The sequence below is a fragment of the Anser cygnoides genome, chromosome 7 (assembly GCF_040182565.1).
Source record: "Anser cygnoides isolate HZ-2024a breed goose chromosome 7, Taihu_goose_T2T_genome, whole genome shotgun sequence".
In the NCBI taxonomy this organism is placed as follows: domain Eukaryota; kingdom Metazoa; phylum Chordata; class Aves; order Anseriformes; family Anatidae; genus Anser; species Anser cygnoides.
Window position 1 is genome coordinate 25,475,046 of NC_089879.1, and position 21,925 is coordinate 25,496,970.

Below are 21,925 nucleotides of genomic sequence, written 5' to 3' on the forward strand. Positions count from 1 at the left end.
GAGGGGCCTTTATACACAACTCCAACATAGGATGTGCAGACCAGCAGTGCAGGAGCACCTGACGCCGTGCTTCTGCAAGCACCAGCCCTTCGTGCACGTGGCGCTTACAGGCGCTGCTGTGCATCAGGCTCCTGCAGGAGCACAGCACTCACAACGTAGCCATCAGAGTATCTGGCAAAGCCTAGCATAATCACATTTGCTTTGGTGCAGTGGGCTGAAGTCTCCCTGCACTGCGGTTTCCCCTGCACAACAGGGATGAGACACACGCAGACAAACTACACACACCCTAAGGTTTGGGCGTTGTGAGCTCTGTGCCTCTGCTGAGCCACATTAGGAAAGGCAAGGTATGGTGTCAAACAAAACCCACCCTGTTTGAATCTGACCCCGAACGCCCGGGAATAAAAACACACACACAAAACCCAGGCACCACTGGGATTAAGTTACAGCTCTCCCTGCACAATAGCTCTTCCCAAAGCACTAAGCCAGCAGCCGACAGAATCTCTTCCAGAAAGAACCACTAAACACCAGTTAACGCACATCAAAAAAAGTTTAATATTTTCACAAATATCACGTAACACTAGTATCGGAGCTACTAGTGTGCAAAGTAAAAAGACTCTCTACCTTTGCAAAACCAGTTAGGCATGCAATTTTTCAGGTAGACACACACTTAAAGCTGCGATGACTGCTTGCGACTCACATGTTACTTTACAACATTCACTCACAGTGCACCATAATGCATATTGAAATGTTATCAATAGGTAGGGCAATCCAAATCTTAGGGGGTGGAAAGAGGACAGAGAAGAGTAGCCTGCAAATTTCCATCTACTTTCTGCAGGAGAAGAGAGCAGGGAAAACCATGCAGAAATCTCAAATTCATTTTTGGTAGGAGAGCGGGAATTAAATACTGCTGTGGGGTCTCCCTCTTTGCAGAAAGCGGCGTGACTTGCAAATGTTAGTTACCTTTTGCCTTCCTAACTGGTTCTCGATTTAAGTAATGCAACTGCTATGCAAGTATAATAATGGCATCAGCTCGACAGAGGGCAGAATACACCAAGTGTATATGATACGAACCCTGTTGCTGCTTTAGTTCATGGAATAAGCTGGGTCCAATTTTGTCTGTGTGGTTTGTTTAGTTTACGCACCCAGGTCCTCAACATCGAGACCAAACTCAAACCCTCACATCCCCTTCTGGTCATTAACTCTAGCTGAGTGTTTGTGTTTCGAGTGGCTGCTTAACAGTATTAAAGATTAAAGCTTTGCGTGGAAGCAAATACCCATTTAAGGCAAGAGACAGAGGTGTACACATCCAGGTGACACTGTTTGGCTGCAGATCCTGTAGAAGGGCAGCTGCAGTGCCCTGATCTAAACTCATAACAAGAGAAAAAAATATTTTTTATACAACCCCTTAAACAGATGAATACAGCACAGACTGCCTAGGGACCATAAATCTACCCATTTCCCAGGTCTGGAGATTTGGATTACCCCAATCGCCAACCACTGTGTTTTACTCGTTAGGGATTTCTTGCCCAAATGTTACAGGTTTTGCTCGGTAACACAACACTATTCACAAAAGCAATGGGAAATACCAGTGGAACCAGATCCGTGGGACAAGGGCGTTTACTTTAATTTTACCATGACAAAACAGGCATCGAGGAAGCAAGTAAGTCACATTGTCAAGTCCCACTACAGAGTCATGTGCGTGCACAGTGCCGACACACCGCGATTTTTCCACGATTGCTTTAAACGAAACAACAGCAGGTAGATATGCAGGAGGGAACCGTTGCTTCCCTTTCACTAAAAGCTTCAACACCCAGGTTTGGTGGTCAGCGTGCTGGCGGTGCACGTAACAGGGATGCTGCAAAGGTCACACTTGGTACGATGCAACAGCAGCTCTCAACGCACATCAACTGGGGGCAATTTCATCTCAGACAACAACTGATTTTTGACATCTGCAGAAATTATAGACTGATTTTTTCCATGACCTACAGATGGGGAAGGTACCAACAAGGTGAATAAGAAACATGCAGATTGGGGTCCATAACCAGGAGATATTATTAACAGCACACATTCTATCTTGTATCCTATACTTTTTTATGTCATTAGTTGTATTTTTTTTCCCAATAAAGCAGTGAGTTCTGTTTTATTTATTTATTTACCAGTTCAGACTACGCAGTCGCTGCTTTATGAGAAAGTGCTCACAAGACAGAATCAGGGCCGGAATTGTGGAGTTCAGTTCTGCTCGGCATCACGAAGCCTGCATCCCACCGCCGTGATGAGCGCTGCCCCTTTCCCACTGCCGTCTTCCGAAAGCAGGAAGGTCACATCGCACTTGGGTGCCAGGTCTTTGACTGTTTGGTGCATAATCCTCGAAAAGCTGTGAAGGGAAACAATGGCAGTGGGCAAGGGAGGTCTTGCAGCACCTACAGAGCATAGCACCGCCACGGGCCTTTGCAGCGCTCCCCCTTTCACAGCAGAGAGAAATAAAATGCTGGAAACTATGGTGGGTGTGAAGACTGGGAGCAGGGGCAAAGCACTTTCACCCCAGCCCTTTGCTCTCTCTCCATGCGGGGTTAGATGGATCTCTTCTGCCACAGCAAAGTGCAAAAGACGAGATGGTGCATTGGTCATCTTCCTACCTGCCTCCTTCCGTATACACTGGAGACAGGCACTAGTCCTCCCCTCCCTGTGTTGCTAGCTGTTGCAGACTCCTGCCCTCACCTGCCCCTGCTTTGCAGCAGCCCACCTCCTCTGCCTGATGGACAGAAATGTCTGCCCAAGAGGCACCATGCAAAGAGGCACCAGGCATTCGAGCACTGCTCTGTCACTGCCTTTGCATAGCCAAGAGATCATTCGCCTTCCTGTGTGGCTTCCAACTTGCCCAGCAAGCTGTGTTGCCTTTAGTTTGGCACAGCCCCCTGAATCCTTCATGATCCTCTGATTACCTTTTAGAAAGCCCAACCAGCCCTGATTAAGATCTCTTTTCCCTGGCTCTTATTCTAGCAAGTAAGAGAAATCGGTTTGGAAAGGGACATGCAGCAACACGTTACAGGTCACAGGCAAACAAACACAGAGAAAGGTGAACACTCACTGTGGGTGTAGCTTGTACAGCGTCCCGTCCACACCAACCGTAATCTCCAGGTGCTCTAATCCCCTGTTCTCCCGAATTTTATCTACAACTGCAGCCATGCCAGCCCCGCACAACTGAGCCGCTCGCTTCGACACTGCTCCACACACGGTCTTGACAATGATACTGTCATCACAGGTGCTGTTGAGCCCCAGCTGCTGGAGTATGGTTCGCACCTGAAGCAAAGCTAACCTGTCGCTGCAGGAGCAGAAGAACACAGCGTTTAATTAAAGGCCCTCCTCAGTCGAGCCACCAGCACAACCCCCTCCACATCAAGAGCTGCACCCACACACCCAGGCCACACAGCCGTCCTTGCTGCTGGTACAAGAGACCAGAGAACGCAAATGCACCCACCCCGACATCATGCTGATGCCAAATTCGGGCAGAGCAGGAGAGGGGCACAGGCAAGCCAGAGGGGCTCTGAGCACAGCTCTGCGTTGCTTCCCCTTCTCTTTTCATACCAAGTGCATTTCAGGAAAGTATTTTTAATGACCGACTTTATTGTGTCCCCCCCCCATAAAGACTCGACAGATTTTAAGATAGCGTCTGAGCAATAAAGACACAAAAATATCCACTAAAGAAGCACACATTCAGCTAGCTCTCATTCAGTTCAACAGTTATAGCTAGGCACACACAACAGGCACGGGAAAACAGCCTGATTTCCAGTGCTTTAAAGAGCCCTTCTGCACAGGTACAGGCTCTCAATGAAACCAAAATCATCTCTGGAGCACTGAGCCATCCTCTCCAGCCATCAGTCCCCTCCAGCAGCATCACCAGATGAGCATTACCACAATATTTCACTCTGAACAGCCTCCCGTGCTCTCTTACCTCTCGATCTGTGAAAGGAACTTGGTTTCAAAGATATGCCTGGTCTTCAACGTCTCTGAAATCTGGCCTCTGAACAGGAACCCCCGCTTGGTGAAGTCGATCAAAATATTGCGGACTATTTCCCCCAGGTACATCCCACTGATCATTTTCTCGTACCTGCAATGGAAGACAGCAGCACAGCTCAGAGGACACAGCTCATACTTGCAAAAGTGGCACTGCAGATGCATATCAACTAGACGTCCTGCCTGCACATGCTGGGGACATGAAATATGCAAAGTGATTTATACAGAATGGCCATTTATTACAAGAATTGGGCAAGAAAAAGCAGTGGAAAACCTTGCGAGTCTGTCTACAAATACCTCACGTACTCCTCACTACCATTTCCCACTAGGTAGGCAGGTGCTGACAATGGCTGCTATTTCTGCCAAAGAGGAGAAATGAAAACCTGTTGCCCGGTTGAAAGTAAGTTTGCTGTGCATCCCTCAGCAACAGCCCTGAGCAGAACCCAGTCTCCACTGCCCAGCGTTTGGGGAGTCCTCTCAAACCCTGGCTGAGGCCTTGAACAGAAAAAGCTCAATGGCCCCATGCAGGAAAATTACAGGAAAAGCACAAGGTACAGGCACTGGGAGTGCAGAGTTTTTAAGGGAGTCCTGTGCTGCAAAGCACCCTGTGGAAATTAAAAATAAATAAATGAATGTGAAGAGGTATGTTCAGCACATTCCCAGGATCACTGACCTGTAAACACGCGAGCCAGGGGCTCGGGGTTGGTTTGTGCTTTTTGGTTAATTCCGGCACCTGGTTCCCAGCAGGGAAATAACAGCCCAAAAGCCACAGGGAGGAACCAGAGTGTTTTGAACCCCTCGTGACCTCACTTTGCACACAGAACCCGAGTTTTCTGCTGGCAGGCTTGCCCCAGGCTAGAGAGAGGGATATTTTCCACCTGCAGATCCCTTCCTGGCACGCACCAAGGGGTGCTCAGTGCTGGCACGGGGCAGCCCCATACTGAGAACAGGAGTCTGCTTCACCCCCCTTCCCCTCCAGCACCATTCTGGTTTGAAAGGGGCATTCTGTGGTCCGTGACCAAGCTGTGCCCTCAGCAACGAGAGCTGAACACTTTCTCATTTACTGAAAAGTTCATTCAGCTACGCATCCTTTATTTCACCTCCTGGAGCTCTGAGCAGGGTTTCTGCCCTGGACTGAGCTGAGCCCAGCACACCAGCCACCTGGAAGCAAGCCATGCAGTCCATTTAATACCATGAGCTCTCTCAGGCTTGTACCCAGCAAGCGCCTTCCCTCTCGAGTGCCTAACTTCTTCTGGAATAAATTATTCCCCTTGGCAGTTTCCCCTTCTGCCTTTAGCTGCTTACTCCATGCCAACCCTACCGCTGCATCAGGCTTGCTCAGCGTCCACCTCTCTGCATCTGTTCGTGCCCTAAACCCTAAAGAGCTTCCCAAGGGAGCTGCCAACCTGCCTGCATCCCCCAGGCTTCCAGGCAGATTTGCTGGAGTCACACAACTTTCTTAATAGCTTCACTGCCCTCGTGTCAAAGCAGAGAAATTATGAAAAATTGCAGTCTGGGCATGCAGCAGCCTCAGCCCAGGAGCGTTGTGCTGGGTCCATCTCCTTGTCAGCTCTTTCTTCATGGGGGCAGGGAAGCACTTGCTCACACAAGAGCTGGGTTCCCGAAATGGGATAATGGGATCCATCCTCCAGGGCCGAGAAAGGCAGGTCCTCTAATGTGGCATGTCATCCAGAATATTGCCTGATGTAAGAGCTGGCTGCAACTGCTTTACAGTGACCAGCTCTGAGCTCCAACCATGCCTGCAGGTCTAGGCTGAGGATTTCAAGAGGCAGAGCCCTTGAACAAAAAGAACTCAGCTAAAAGAGATTAAACTGAGACCAAGAGCGTAGGAATGACAAGCCATCTTAAACCTTTAAGTACAACATGGGATGAGAAAAAGGATATTTTACTAATTTAAATCCTCCTGAAGTTCTCACCAAAAACCCTGTTGCAAACAAGCTCTGGGCAGATGTTCAGTGGCCACAACAGCTCTTCCTACCCAAAAGACTGGCAGAGGAATTTGGCTGTAGCTAAATGAACGGCTGCAAAACAGCCAGACAACGATAAAGACATTCATTGCTCATACAGAAGAGAAAGCAGAAAGAGAAGATCATGGATGTTTGTCCTTCGGAAAACTAGAAAAAAAGAAGCAACCAGAGGCACAGAGGAGGGAAATCCCACAGGACAGAAGGGCTGCATTCGTTTTCCACTCTTAATCTCTCCCTTCTGAGAAGGGGAGAATTCCAGTTCTCTCAAAAACATTTGAGGCAGCCTGGCTTATTCTTAGCACAGCATTTATCTCACAGTACCTTTGCTTTCCAGCATTTAGTGAAAAGTCATCAACCGCTTTGTCATATATTGTCCTGATATCGTCCAGGCATCCATTATCCCCGAACGCTCCCCACTCCATGTTCACACACATCCGTCCTTGCTCACCATCCACCATCTCTATGTTTCTCATCTCTTCCATGTAACAGGCATTGCTGCCAGTTCCTGAAAAGAGAAAACAGTGAAATTTCTGTGGTTTTTGTACTTTTTTTTTTTTTTTTTGAACAAAACAACACTGGCACAAGAACAACAGTCCTGACAAAACCTTCTGGTGGATCTTGAAGGTGCTTTTTCTGAATGATGAAGTCAATTCCAAAAGTCACAAAGGAAAAAAAACAAAAATATACTTTGATAATCCTAAACTAAGGGAGAATATTAGTGCATTATAGGGAAGCTGTGGCACACTGCCCAGCACGGCTCAGAGCAGCAGAGGCTCATCCAGGCTGGCTGGGCTGAGGGTCCCATGTTACAGGGGGACCAGCAGCATGGCATTTTCAGCACACTGACCTCCAAGTGTTTTTGAACCCAAAACCACAGCAAGCAGCCAGATGAAATCTGAAGTTTCTGTAGTTAGGAGTCACCTTCCACAAAGCCCACAGACCTTCTAAGTTCAGAGGAAAAACTGTTGAAGTGAAAACCTCAGGAAGATTTGAGGCATCAGGCAAAGAAAAACCCGGGGATTTTGCTGGCTAATGGCAGGGCATTTTTTAGTTCTTGTTTGTTTTTTTATGATGCACAAAATTCAGTTTTTTCTATTGTTTCTCAGGGAGGCAGGTAACTTCCACATTGAGATGATGCCATATTTGACTCTGCTAAAAGGGAACCCTAAGGATTGTGGTAATTACCAAGTGCTCCATGGGCACTAAGTCTTAGGAAGCAGAGCTTTGTTAGCAAAGAGAGGCAGATTTGCTATTACCTGGGGCACAAAACTTCGTGAAGATGCCTAGGAAACTATCACATGAGTCCTGAATCACAGGTTCTGCACAAATTATACTGGCAAGCGTGTTTTACTTTGTGATCACTAGGTGATATATTGATACAATCTGAGCAAAAGTCGGTCCTCCCACAGTTCTCCCCTGCTGCAGCCAAGCTGAGACTCAGCACAGGGTCTTGGGGAAAAGCCTGGGCTGGCAGACAGAGACCAAGACTTGCAGGAGCAAGGTGGACCAGACCCAGTGTGAACTGTCAGCACTGGCCAGCCTCCAAGTCTCACGGTCCAGAATGAGCTAAAGGCTTCCTGACTATGTGAATGGCCATTAAATACAGCCTGTCAGGCTGACAGACTTTTAGATATCTCCTGTTGCCAGCAGGGACCCAGCCTCATCTGTGGCAGTTTCCAAAGCATGCAGCAGGGGAGACTCAAAGCATCGGTTCTCCCAGGAGGAGAAGCGGTGCCAAGCAGACAAGACAGCACGATGTGAACTCACCCCTGCAAGAATATTATTCCCTGACAAGCAGCAGCAGGAAAGTTCAACCAGCTCCTTGCACTGCAGAGCAGGACAGCTTGGGAGACCAAGCCATCAGAGCGGCCAAGGCAGTCTCAGCGGGGGAGAGGGAGTTGTTAGAGCCCTGGGGCTTTTGCTCTCCTTATCCCAGATGTACCCAGGCCACCGAATGAGGCAGGGCTGCAGCAGACAGTCAGAGGATGCTATCAGCATCCCAAGGACATGCTGCCCTTCCGGCAGGGAACTCTCACTGAAAGCATGTCAACAAGGGAGCTCACAGACACGGCTCCCTACCCACACTGTGCTGTGCTGACTCATCCTGGACGTTTTCCAACTGTCTGAAGGAGAAATTGGTGGCTTTCATTTTCCTACAAGTCACTTTGCAACTGAAAATGTTATTTAAGCTCACAGAAGCCTTGTCCCCTTCCTTCTCTTTCTCACCTGGCAAAGCCCAGCAAACTCCTTTCTCTGGAGAGCTCTGAGAATTCACAGCACCCATGCTACAGGGACTGTCAAATCCCAGGCGTAGGTTTTGCAAAGGCATCAGCAGTCACCTGTGGAATTATTTCAGGTGTTTCACTGCTGGGAAGGAAGCTGTTAGCTGCTGCACTTTGTCTATCAGAGCTTTCCATTGCATGCTATTCAAAAATTGTGGCTGTGCATTACAAGTTTATTCTGAGAGACTGCATGCTCAAGGCAAACTGTGGGCCACCTGAACACCCAGGCAGGGAAGCGCTTATGGGTTAAACTAACAAATACTCCAGGAGCTGATAAAACTACCTGACCTCAAGTTTGCTCAATTCCCAAGCAGCACAGCATCTTCGCAGTTAAAACAGGCACGATTTGTTCAGCATTACAGCCTGTGGACATCTCAAATGATCAAGCACAGAACCAAGCTGCCTGTTGAATTTTGCTCAACTCCTTCACATGGCTTGTTTCTGAAGGTATAGCTGTTAATCTCAAAATCTTTCACTTCTGGACACCCTAGCTCTATTTTTAGGTAAGAACGGGGACGGCTCCATGAGAATACAGACAGGTGTCTGCATGCTGTTTAATTTAAAAAAAAAAAGTGCCAAATGAAAAGCATTTCTAACACATACCCACAATGAGTCCAATTTCACAGTTTGGGTCTTCATAAGCACAAGTCATCATCGTGCCCACCGTATCATTCACCACAGCCACCACATCCAAGTCAAACTCCTTTGGAAGAGAAAAATAAAACGGTGAGAACTCTGGGTTTGAAGCCACCCCTAACACCAAAGGGGACACAAAAGGAACACAACAAAGGGTCACTGTCAAAACACACCAAGAACAAACAACTGGAAGTACTGGCCCAGGTTTACCTGCGCAGAAATGAGAAGTTAACGTACCAGCAGGTAGCTAAGGCTCCCTGCATGCTTTACCTACTACAGACTATGGCAGCAGCAGAAGGTATATTCCTGTCTGTTCTCGTTGGCTTAGGCGTACTTAAGAATAGATCTTTCATACAAGCACACAGTAGAGATCTACTGCCATTCTGTATTAGAGCAGTGCAGTAGCAAATACAGCAACATTTACTGATAAAATTCTGTTAAACTTAAGCTCTCCTCAGGCTGTTTTTCTTCCTTTCCTAGAAAGTTTCAATTAAGCTGCTTAAGACTTTTTCAAGAACAAGAGCTGGGGGTGAGGAGGGAACTGTCATTTAGGGTGCACTGAGAAGCCTTCTTACAATCACTACATTGGAAATTCCTGCTTTCTCCATGCTCTAATGCAGTGACAATTGCCACAGGGTTTGAAAAGTGCTTGGAAAGGTCTGCCAAATTTAGCAAATTCAGAAGCCTCTGGGGAAAAAAAAAAAAAAAAAAAAAAAAGGAGTGAAGAAAAAATCTCCAGCATGGCTCATTTTGAGTAGCAATTTCAGTTTGGTGGCTGAACTCTCCCATTTCTGCTGCATACCCTCTAGACCATCCTACTACTGGGTTGTGACTGGGCTACGTGCCAGCACCAGAGCCAGTACAGCCACAAGCCATCAGGGACTGCTGTATCTGGACCTGCTGCAAGACAAACACCTTCTGTGCAGGGCAGGAGGCCCAGCCCGTTTCCTCGAGGCACACTAACCCCACAAGAGGGAGCCAGCCTGACCCATGAGGCCTGTAAACTCTGCAGGGGAGAAAGAAGAGGAAGGAGGAAAAATAATAATAATCACCTCTCTTCTTTTAATTCCTTCTCTAAGCAAATACACCACATCTTCTCCCTCACAGTCTGTAGCCTTGAAGCCTTTTGTCCAGTTGAGGAGGATACCCTAAAAAGAAAGCAAATAGGTTATCACTTTTCTCGATGCACTACAAAATGCCCCAAATCCTATAATCCTCTAAGGAAGCATCACTGAGTAACTTTATCTAATAACTTCCTTGCATCTACACTTGAAATTTAAAATGCTTTAGTGTGTAGTTATACAGAAGACTTTATAAAAAGAAATCTCTATATATATCTCTCTGGAATTTGCATCTAAAACTAATCATGCTTAGTCTCCAGATTTCCAAGACAGAAACACTTGCTAATGAGTGAACCATTCTGCATCGTGCCCAAAGACAGAAAATAAAAACAAATCAAAAAAAAAAAAAAAGGCAAAACTTCAGATACTGTAGTTCAAGACTGGGAAGCTATTTTTTTTTTTTTGAAAATGCAGCTCACTAAAAAGCCAGATCACCAGGAGACAGCACTACTGCCTAAACTGTAGCAATGCAACAAACTCAAAAATAAGAAGTGTGAAAGAAAAGATATCTATCTACAAAGAAAGTGCTAAGTAGACCAGATATTATTAACAGCTGCACAGATGGAATTGGTGAAGATGCATGGCAGTGAAGGAGTTAAACAGGAGAGCCAAGAAAACAAGGATACGCTGACAGGGACATGTTATAGGCTCCGGCAGTTCCTGGTTCATCCACTCCATCCAGCAAAACCAGATCAGCCTGGGACCAGGCGCTGGCAGCAGGGAAGGACAGACCCAGCTTGTGCTTATCACTCACAAAACCAGGGCAGTATCACAGTCCAGCAGGTTTACATGATTGGAAAAAAACATGTTACATTAAAAAGGGCCTATCACCACCACGGAAACTGTAAATGCTCTCATCTGTCACAGCCACGGACCAACCAGTATTTGCACTGCTACCTTTAAAGGAGCTGTTCATATTACAAGCTGTACTGGTCAGGGTCAGAGCATGAACCCTCCCCTCACACGACCTTCCTGTAAGTGTCGGGTAGGTGATATGAAGGCAGAGAAATACAACCTAGCATAAGCACAAAAGCAGATTTAAAAAATACTAATGAACTTACAGCATCTAGACTGGTCTGCTTGCAAGGGAAGGAAAACGTGAAGCCGAGAGGAAGCCGTGCACCTTTTATTCCCATATAATCCAGGAAGTCAGAAATGCAGGTAACGATGTGATCAAACAGCTTTAAAGAGAAAAGTCATGCGTTTGAAGTTGTACATTACACTGCTCTTAAAAAAGTATTTAAAAAGCAGCAGTGCTGCAGAAGAGAAGCACAGATACTCACCTCTTCTCCCGTTCCCTGCATCACCTCTATAGGAATTGCATAGATCTTGTTGTGCATTTCAACTGTTCTCCTTTTACCACTGCGAATTTTCACCAGCAAAACTCTAAAGTTTGTCCCTCCAAGATCAAGTGCCAGAAAGTCACCGTTCTCTGTAAAAGAATACGTGTATTTAAAGAATCTATGAGGTGAAGATATTAGGTGCTGCTCTAATTATTCCAGACTTGTTTGTTTGTTTGTTTGTTTGCTTTTGTGTTGTTGTTGCTGTTTTGGGTTGGGTTTTTTTTGTTTGTTTAAATCAGTGAGGGAAAGAGGACCCAACAGAACTGCTCTTTGTTTTCACTGCGAGAAAGTATCAGAGTTAGCTGGCCACACTGAAACACAAAGAACTGCCCAGGTTGTGTGGGCAGGGTTCAGGTGGGTTTGGGTCGTTAGCCTAGCTGTGGTCTTCTTCCCCTGGGCCACAGCTTGCTTGCACCCAGAGGCAATGAAATAGGGCTGGACTGTCTGCCCGGCCCAGAGCTGGGATTTTCTCCTTAGCACAGCTCAGGAGTCTCCCCTTCCTTTACACCAGATCAGCTCTGTACCTGTCCCATCCGGCGTACTGCGGACAAAGGTGGGCAGCATTTTCACTTTGGCAGTCTCGTGACTCTTCTTCTTCAGGCCTGCTTCCATCTCCATCCTCATCCTCTTCTTCACCTGCAGCAGCTGCTCGTGGGTGAGCTTGAACTCAGCCAGCGTCTCGTCGATGAGCCGGTGCTGCTCCGACAGCCGGTACGCCACCGCCGTCACCATCGCCGCCCCCTTCCCGCTGCCGCTCTCCGACAGCAGGAACCGCACGTCCGAGTCAGGCACCAGGCGCCGGGTGGTTTTGTGCAAGCGCCGAGCGTACCTGCAGGGAGAGGCTGCACGTCCACCGTCTGCGTTGCCTCCCCCACGGCCCCCCAAAACCTCACTGACTGACTGCAAGGGGAGCAAGGAGCCTCGCCAGCCTGAGCTATCTATGGCCTCCCAAGCATTAAACTGCCAGGGAAGATCAGCTCTTCCTTACAGCCTCTTTTCCCATAAATTTCTAAGAAAAGTCAGCAAAAAACAGGGCAGAGCACTCAGAGTCTCATCCCCTGAATCTGACCCTAGATGGAAGAAACCCCCTGGCTCTGGCACTGCTCCGATCCCCTCTGAGGGTCCTCAGCCGTCCTTTAGATGGCGTGGGGAAACGGTTCAGAAATAAAAATTGCGCACGTATGTTATCTTAACACACCCCAGTCCTGACCATCTAGAACAGTTAGTCAAAATAGTATTCCTGGAAACGGTTTTTGCTTCCCAAATGCTATGTTTTTCCTTAATTAATGAAAATGTTTTTTGTTGATTTTTTTTTTAACAAAATAGTGGCAAACTGAAAATTAAATGCTATGTGGTTTTGTTCTTTCATAGATTTCCCCATAAACAACACTCAGTCCTCCCTGCCAGCCCCAATACCAAGGCAGAATCATAGAAAGGTTTGGGTTGGAAGGGACCTTAAAGACCATCTAATTCCAACCCCCTGCCATGTGCAGGGACCCTTCCCAGCAGCCCAGGCTGCCCAAAGCCCCATCCAGCCTGGCCTTGAACACTGCCTTCTCTACTCCAGGCTGAACAACCCCAACTCCCTCAGCCTGTATTCACAGGAGAGGTGCTCCGGCACTCTGAGCATCTTTGTGGCCTCCTCAGGACTCATTCTAATACTTCTGCGTCCTTCTTGTGCTGGGAGCCCCAGAGCTGAACGCAGATATGTCCTGTATGCTGTGCTGCTGTTTCCCTTCTACACCTAGAGATAAATCCTACAGCTGAGACTGAAAAGTCATTACTACCAGCTATTATTTACTAAATAAAATTAAAATTAAATAAAGCAACTGCTCCCAAACATCTGCAGGTCCCATCAAAGCCAAATCCATGTACACGGATTTATATTTTTTACCAAGAAAGTCTCCTTCCAAGAGGAGACCCTCTGAAAGAACGTGTACTCAGAGACCACCATAGTTTTCACTGGTATCCAATTACTTCAGGGTTTGGGTTGTTTTGTTGTGTTTTTTTTCTGTTGTGTGTGTGTGCGCTAACGGCAGGAGCCGGGGGACTCACTGTGGATGCATCTTGTAGAGGGAGCCATCGACCCCCACGGTGGTGCGGAGGCGGCCGACCCCCTTGTTGTCCCGCAGCTGGTTGAGGATGGCGCCCAGCGTGGAGGCCACCAGGTTGGCCGAGCGGAAGGACACGATGGTGCAGACGTGCTGGACCGCCACGCAGTCCTCGTGGGACGGCTCCACCCCCAGGCGGGTTAAGATTTCTTTGGCTTTGTTCAAACCTTCTTTGCTCCTACAAAGAGAGGGCGGTAAAGGAACTCCTTAAAGGGGGGGGAGCTATAAAATGCAGGATTGAGACACATCCAAGCACGAATGTCCCTACATGGGGTTTGAGAAAGGGGTTAGAAAGAAAATTTCTTAGAGATCTGGACTGAGAGGCTTTATGAGGTTTAAAACAAAATGCTCTAAATATTCATTCATTCACAGATAGAAATAGCTGTCCATTAAAGCCTGGTGCAAATGTGCCACCTCCAAAATATACCATTTCAGCTACCGTAGCAGCCACACTCTGGCTGGGATTCCTCCATCTGTACTCAGCATCCTGCCTTCTTCACATTCCTTTCCCACTGGGCAACAGGTTTATCATGTCACCAGAAACCTATCAAACAATAATCACATACACTTCTCTCTCCAACAGTTTCAGTTGTGTTAGATGATAAGATCAAATCTCATACCGAGAGAGGTTCCTGTACCCCAAAAGCACAGGCACAAAGCTTGGGACTGGCCCTGTCCTGCTGTACTGGGGCATCTCCCAGGAGCAGATCCCATGACAGCTCCTTCAGCACACCCCAAGGAAGTCAGCAGTGACTCCTCCAAGCATTTTTACAGACCTGGAAGAATTAAATGCTTTTTAATCACACTGATGCATTAGACTTCAAACAGCCTCTCCTCTCCAGAGCAGGAAGCACCAGCCCCACAATTCAGCACAGACCTGAGCGTGCAGCTAATCCCACTCCCAGGTCTCAGTAAATTAAGCTCAGTGTGAAAAACAAAACCCTGAGCAAGGGTTGCCAAAGTGATTTCATCCTAACGGCCCTCTTTTCAGGCTTTTACAGCCTCCCTGACTTTCTGCCTCTTGCACTCAGTTTTCCCACGTTAGCACCCAGGCTGAGAGCAAAGTTTCTGGCAAAACTTACTCGCATACCGCTCAGTAATTTCCAAGACAAAAACGGAAGGTGTTTATCTTGCCATCACTAACTGCACTCCCACACCTCTTTTTTTTTTTAAGGATTCTTGCATCTTGCCAGCATCAGCCAGAAATTTGAAGTGGCACAGGAACACGCTCCCTAGCTGTAACCAAAGTGCTCTTTGGGGAATGAGGTGGAATTTCAGGTCAACTTTTGCTCTCAATAACTGAATTCTGAAATTTGAAAGCTGGCCCAGTCCCCACAGCACGAACTACCCCAGTGATGTGAATTTTAAAACCGCAGGGGGCAGAGCCAGTAAGTGCTGACCGAAAGGGTGATGACACTGTAAGGAACCAACTGGCACATAACTCAGAGGTCACCACGCAGCGCGCAGCACTGCCTACGAGACTGAATGCTCTGCCTTGTCACACTTGTTTTCTTTCTGCCCAGCAATCCCGTGGATACAGCAAGGAGCAACACAAGTATTTGGTAGGAGGCACTAAGCCAATTCACTCCCACGTTTAGCTGCAGGCTAGCAACTTTTAGGTTTTTGCAAGCAGGGTGAGTGGCAGCACAGTGCGTAGCTTGTGGCTGCAGGGACTGGTAGTGTCTCCCAAAGCAGAGGGAAGGAGAAACCTACCACCTCCCAGCTCACAGTAGCTGGTGGCTTGGAGAAGAGGATGCTGGCTGCCTTCTGGGGATCCCCACATGCTGGATGCACACCCCACGGGTTGGAGCCAGCTACCTCCAATGCAGCACATTCCTCCACAAAGCAAAAAAATAGTGCTGGAAAATTAACAGGCAGAGTCATTTGGAACCCAGGGAGGAGGGGAGAGAGGTACTCACTTTTCTATGGCAGAAACATGCTTTGTCTCAAACTTCCCTTTGGTGAGAAGTTCAGGGGTGATTCTCCCTTCAAAGAGCAGCCCCTCCTTGGCCATCTTCACCAGGATGAGCCTCACCAGCTCCCCCATGTACAGCCCGCTGACCATCTTCTCAAACCTGCAGGAGAGGGCAGCAGCAGTCACCCAAGGGGTCAGGCAGCACCAAGAGACAGAGCCCAGCTTTATGCCTGCCCCAGCACAGGTTAAGTCAAGCTTTCTTGAATTCATAGCTTTCTGCTGAATTCATAACATAAGTGGAGAAGAGAATGGTACACAAAAGCAGCAAGAGTTAACTTTAATTGCCTGGCTCCAGCAAGGGCTACGTTGATAAGCTGTGAACTTAAAGCTGATAGAGTAAAAATCAGTAGCCCTAACTGGGACTGTGGCAACCTTTCCTCTGAAAAAGGCTGCTAAGGGAGAAATTTTGAAGCAACGAGCAAACCATTTGTGGCCTAAAGACTCCAGTCCAAGCTGGGCTGCCTGGTCACTAGGCATGGTGCCTGCACAGGGAACAAGCACTCTCCTCCCAGCAGATGGCAAACTGCAGGCAAAATGAGATTCTGCCTGGACCACGCCACCATCCCCTAGCATCAGTGAGAGCAAATATTTCTCCTGAATCATACCACACGTCAGCAAAAGCCAGAGAGCTCATAAATAACCGCCTCACTCACAGCTGCTTCCCAGGATTTAGGGATCCACGGTCGATCTCTCTGTCGAACTCGGTCCTGATGTCTTCTAGAGAACCGTCATCTCCAAAGGCCCCCCACTCCGTGTTAATGCACATCCTGCCCTCATCCCCTTCCACCAGGTCTATGTGCCGCATCTCCTCCATGTAACAGGCGTTGGTGCCGGTGCCTTTAGGGAAAGGACATGAAAGTGCTAAGCAAACAGGCCAGGCAAAGGGGAAAAAAGCCACATGCACGCTGCTGCAGCAGTGTGTGTTACCAATGATCAAGCCAACTTCACAACGCTGGTCATCGAAGCCACAGGTCATCATCGTCCCGACGGTGTCATTCACAACAGCCATGATGTCTGCATCGTAGTCCTGGTGAGGGAACAAAACGTTACTTGTACCACATGGCTGCTCTGCAAAACACCGCTGGTGTTTATCACCGCTTTGCTTATACCCACTAATTTCCCCAGAACAGGAAACGAATCATTTGTCTGAATACCACAGCTCAACTTTTAAATATCACCTGCTCCATCTGCCACTTCTCTACCCCATAAAGGCAGGGCAGGGAGAGCAGACTTAAGGCACCAGGAAAACCAACAAATGGTGCAGCGTGACTTCTATAGGACAAAGACCTGCTCTCACATACCACCCTTAAGTGGGAAAGAGAAGGGGAATGCATGAAGGAGGGAGGAACTATGTAGTTAGAAGACCATGGAGTAATTTCATGCCATTTTTTGGAGATGAATATAGAAAATAGTCCCGAGATAACAAATTTCTCACAGAATTCACTTAAAGCATTCTGGTTTATTTCAAATTAAGACTTTAATAACAAGTGCATAAGCAAATAATGCAATTAAATAAGCTATCCAAGTGACAAGCAGCCATTCCTTTCTAGAGTCTTCAGTGTTACTCTCCCTGGTACTAAGTCTGATCACAGTCACTGACTACAGTAATGCTACTTGGTGACAGTAAAACTCAGGCTTATGTAAAAATCCACAGCTACCCAAATTGTGCCGATATTGCTCAGTTTCCAACAAATTTAGATGCTGAGTAATCAACATATCACCTGGTTGGAAGAATCATACTAGCCCAAATTCTTCCCATCTCACGCTCAGTGCCTTCTTATTTGCCTTAATCAGCAACCTGGTCACCTTCATCCTCCATAAAATCAGCAGAGAGAAACTGCAGGGAGCAGCACAGCTCAGTGAGCCTGAAATCCCCCTTCTCTTCTCTCTGCTTCTCTCCTGCTCGCGAGTGAGCCAGCTACACAGCTCAGCTGAGCTCCTGGGGAGAGCCCAGACCACCAGAGGCAGTTTCTCAGGAATGGGAGGTGTAGGTATCACTGAATAGCTGTGGCACTGATGGGCAGCACTTTCTCAGTGTTTGGAGGGTGATAAAATTGCTGTAGTTGCAAGCACCAAAGCAGAACGTAGTTTTGTGCTACAAGGAAAATCACAGCTTCCCCACAGCAACCCCGCAATCACTCCATTTCCCCAGCAAAGAGCAAAACACCCCATCTTCACGCAAGAAAGCAGATCTGCACCATCACTCACATCCCATGCCCAAGCTGGCGATGTAAATGGTGCTCTCTGGCAAAGAACCACAAGTTTGCTATGACAGAGTTTAAAAAAAAATAAATAATGTACAATTTACCCCACGTTTCTTGATGGCCTTGTTAAGCAGCTTCACAACATCTGCTCCCTCCACTCCACTTGCTTTGAAGCGCTTTGTCCAGGTTATCAGAACACCCTGATAAAAAAAGAGAGCAATACTCAATACATTGCCACTATAAGACATTTTTTTTTTTTTATTTAAAAACAAGATTTTGTACTCAACATCATCTTCAGGTCTCTTTTCTTGTGTGACCTACCAAAACAAATCTGAAGTGACCGAGTCCTTTATTCTCATTACAGTTACCATGTTTTTCTTTGCTCTTCCTTGCTAGCAAAAAACTTTGTTTATATTTTGTATCTTCAGCCCACTCTTATGCCTTCCACTCCTTGACAGCTTTTCTTGGAAAACCATTTAATCCTGTTGGGCCACAGAAATTAGCTCCATTCATAAAAAGCTGAGTGTGCAGGACTGTCTAAAGGAAAGGGACGTGATTTTTGTATGGCCAGGACTTGTCTGCAATGGCCATCCAGCTGCTGCACATTTGCTGCCTGGAGTGCCAGTTGGCCAGGCTTGTTTCACTGTGAGATAATGCTTATGAGTTAGGGTAAATGGAAATATTGGAAACGTAGCAAGGGTTAAAATGCTTAAATATGTATGTGGGTACCTGTGCTAAAAGCTAAGTGCCAGGATTCAGTGTAAATTTAACATCTAATTGGCTATGTACTTGTATAAAAGGTCTATATGCAAGGCTTAGACAAAAAGTCTAAATATGAAAATAATTTCTATGCTGAAAAGGATGAAAAGAAATAAAACTAAGGCAAGACAACAAGATTTAAAAGTTAAATGAAGAAGAACCTAAGCAAAAAGCAGGTGTGAGATTACACTAAAAAAACTGACACACCATGGATCAAATAGAAAGGAAACCCTGGTATTGAATTCCTTGTCTGCAAACTCCCATTCATAAAGAACCTGTAAATATCTCAATGTAATGACTACATCTGATTTTTTTTCTATTCAGATGATGCCTAGCTCATTCAGAACATTCAGTAAATAAGTCAGTGATACTGAAATAAAGATAAGAGCATTGGCAGCAGTCAACAGGAGAGAAAGGACGACTGGGATCAGCTCAGCTTTTCATACCCACCACATTATTCACACCTATCACAACAGGAGTCTGAGAAGCTAAAAACCAGAGAAGCTGAGGCCTATAGGCACAAGCAGCTGTTGCCCAGGTGTATGTTTGTCCATATCTCAGTTTAAAAATCAACCACTTGTCCTGTGAGTGCTCACCCTCCGGGTCGGGAGGGTCCTTAGCCTCAGAGCTACCCGGAAAAAAAATCTAGTCCACAGAACCCAGAAAACCATCAAGCTCCTAAAATATCGTGAAAACTCTCAGAAAACCTTCTTATCATAGGACACCCTTCTCTGTCTCTCTTTCCCTCTCCACTCTACCACCACTTTTCTCTGAGTCTCTTTGGGTGTCCCCAGCCCATCCACGTGTTCCCCTCCACCCCTGCACCACACAAGCCTTAGTTCATCCATTTCATGCAGCTGAACAAGGGTAACTCAGCTTCACACCTACATCCCCAGCATGGCTCTGCTGGGGTCTTCCCACACCCCACAGCCTGATTGCAAAGCTGCACCAAAATGAACTCATCTCTTCTGAATTAATGCAGGAAAAGGCCCTTCTCTGCTCTGAACCACATTCAAACCCCGAGCTAATAAGCACCCTTGGCTTCAGCTCTCAGCATTGCTCAAGACATATGAAACGCAATAAAAACCATTGCCTCACCTGGCCCTGCTCAGCACAACACCTGGGAGCTGTTGCAGCAGGCTACCTAGAACCCCAGCAGCCAGAAAAGCAGGTAATGCTTTAACTGCACCACCTCTTAGGGCTTAGTGTGGGTTTAACTTCCCTGCATGAATTTGCCTCCCCATTGCCATAGCAATGCTGTCCCAGCGGGCTGCTGAGTCACTGGTGCTGAAATGAGCAAAAGAAGGGAAATATTGGGGCACCCTTGTCACAGGAGCCGCGTCAGTGGTTCCATACCACGCTGGTTATTTGCCTGCCTTTGTAAAGGAGTCGCTTCCAGGTGTGCTATTCAATTCCTCTTTGCGCTGAGCACCCGGCTGTTGGCACGGCTCAGCACCACTGCTTGCAAGGAAGACCCTGATCTGGATGAGTGTCCACATTCGGGAAGTTCAGCAAAGTCTGAGCAAATGCTGCTGGACCGGGTCCTTCCCAGTTATACTCCATGGAGAGGAGAAAAAGGCTGTACAGAAGCCAGGCAAAATTGCTGCTGTGTTTACACGGTAAACCATAATACCGGAGAGGTCACGCAGAGGCAGCACAAAACATCAGCTGGCGCTTTGTCATCTGTTAATCAGCTCTTTCAAACAGAAACGTAAATACAAACACCAAGCCTCACAGTGAAATGAGACCTGTCTGGGACGCTGCTTTTATAGCTGTGTGTTAATAACATGGTGGCTCTTCTGCATAGTAAGAAAATCGTGAAATCTTCTTACCTCATCTAGCTTGGATTGTCGGCACGGGAAAGAGAACGTAAACCCAACGGGTAACTTCTTGTCTTTGATTTGTTGTTTCTCCATAAAGTCTCCCAGGCATTCAGCAACATGATCAAAAAGCTGTAAGAAAGGGAAGAGGATAAAACCATCATTAGAGTACAGTCTGGGGGAGAAAAGATTTCAAACTGCATATGAAAACCATACGGGATGGTGAGAAAGGGGAAAATATCTGCTCCAGGTTTTTAAGGAGATTTTAATCACAGACATATGAAAATGCTCTCAGTCACTGTATGTTAACATCTTAATAATTAATAAATTATGAAATATGATGTCATTTTATGCACCTAACTCTGCACTGCATCTTTTACATCCACATCAAAATGCTCTTCCTGAAACAAGCAGCACACGGCTCTCCAGCCTGCCATAACACTTCTACTTAACATTTGATGAGAATCTTTTAGCCCTTCCGTAACAGGAAGGACTATCTTAAAAGAACATTTGTGATCTGGTCCCATGTGAGGCTGAGCGCTTTTACAGTGATGCAGAGAAGATCAATGCCTGCTTCACTCAAGCACTGCTAACACCAGAGAAGTCCGCAGTTGCAAGAGCCACCCAGAAGGACATCACCTCTCAAATCTATTCCAAAAGTACACAGCAAACAAATAAAATGGAAACCTGGGGGATTTGTCAAAATGCTCTGAGAAACAACCTCAAATGGGAGCATTTTCTGTCTTACCTAAGATGCTGAAGCCTGCAGGCAGCCAGTGCCAGGCTGTGGGTACCAATTCCCACCCAGCAGCCCCTCGTGGCCCTGTCGGACAGGCCAGGGAGCGCGTGGCCCCAAAAGGGAGGGATGCCTTTCACACCAAGCTACTCAGGCAACCCCTCGGGTGGGCTGCAACACTCAAAGCCAAAATCAAGCCCTGGCAATAAAAGCAACAAAAATACACATCTGTATCCACCTATAACAAAAAGCCATATGTGAACTGACCTGCACCCCAAATAGGTATCGAGCCTACTAACAAGTTGCCTCCTGCCCCAGAAGATAACTTCACTTTTTGTTTAACTCCTTGCAAACATTAAATAATTACATAATACTGAAAAATAAAAATCTATCTGCAGTGTTGGCAGGCCAAGGCCATGAAAACTGCCCAGAAGACTGGGGATAATTGGGAGAAAGATATCTGTTGATTACAATTAGCCTTTGCAGCTTCATTAAGAATAATTTAGAGTCTCAGAGATAAGGCAGAACACTACAGACAATTACAAAAATGACGAGGAATATTTTGCTGTTTGAAGCAGGTCAAGAAGTGCTGTGTGTAACGTGACAATTTAACAAATACCTTTAACTAATTCCTACTCTGAGATCGAATTGAATTAAGCAAAAGCACGGTGGTTTCCCAGGAAAATGTTGCCATTCATTGTCCCGGACAGATCAAGGCCACTTCCCGGAGCGCACACAGTGCAGCAGCATGGAAAGCAACGCACACTGCGCTGCTGCAACACGATTTTCAGCTGTCCCAACGATGGAGAGAGGAAGAGGAGTTAAAAAAATAACTACAGCGAAATAATAAAATACCACAACTTCTCCAAGAGGAACACAAAACTAACAAGAGGGTACGTCTCTATTATGTTTTCCATCTGAATGTATCTTGCTACA

General features: G+C 46.8%; 1 protein-coding gene across 2 annotated transcripts in view; it reads right to left on the reverse strand.

Moving 5' to 3' along the window:
• Nucleotides 1–528: 528 nt before the first annotated feature.
• Nucleotides 529–21,925, reverse strand: part of LOC106030903 (hexokinase-1) — a 42,129-nt gene continuing 20,732 nt past the window's right edge. For both annotated transcript variants that reach the window (XM_048069341.2, XM_067000179.1), the window contains exons 4-18: nucleotides 20,266–20,385; nucleotides 17,779–17,874; nucleotides 16,398–16,497; nucleotides 16,124–16,307; nucleotides 15,415–15,570; nucleotides 13,440–13,673; nucleotides 11,909–12,213; nucleotides 11,325–11,473; nucleotides 11,103–11,222; nucleotides 9,973–10,068; nucleotides 8,888–8,987; nucleotides 6,324–6,507; nucleotides 3,953–4,108; nucleotides 3,089–3,322; nucleotides 529–2,374 (exon numbers count right to left, since the gene is read on the reverse strand). In XM_048069341.2, coding sequence (XP_047925298.1) covers nucleotides 2,230–2,374; nucleotides 3,089–3,322; nucleotides 3,953–4,108; nucleotides 6,324–6,507; nucleotides 8,888–8,987; nucleotides 9,973–10,068; nucleotides 11,103–11,222; nucleotides 11,325–11,473; nucleotides 11,909–12,213; nucleotides 13,440–13,673; nucleotides 15,415–15,570; nucleotides 16,124–16,307; nucleotides 16,398–16,497; nucleotides 17,779–17,874; nucleotides 20,266–20,385 — 2,379 coding nt within the window. In that variant the 3' untranslated portion in view covers nucleotides 529–2,229. The remainder of the gene's footprint in view (nucleotides 2,375–3,088; nucleotides 3,323–3,952; nucleotides 4,109–6,323; nucleotides 6,508–8,887; nucleotides 8,988–9,972; nucleotides 10,069–11,102; nucleotides 11,223–11,324; nucleotides 11,474–11,908; nucleotides 12,214–13,439; nucleotides 13,674–15,414; nucleotides 15,571–16,123; nucleotides 16,308–16,397; nucleotides 16,498–17,778; nucleotides 17,875–20,265; nucleotides 20,386–21,925) is intronic.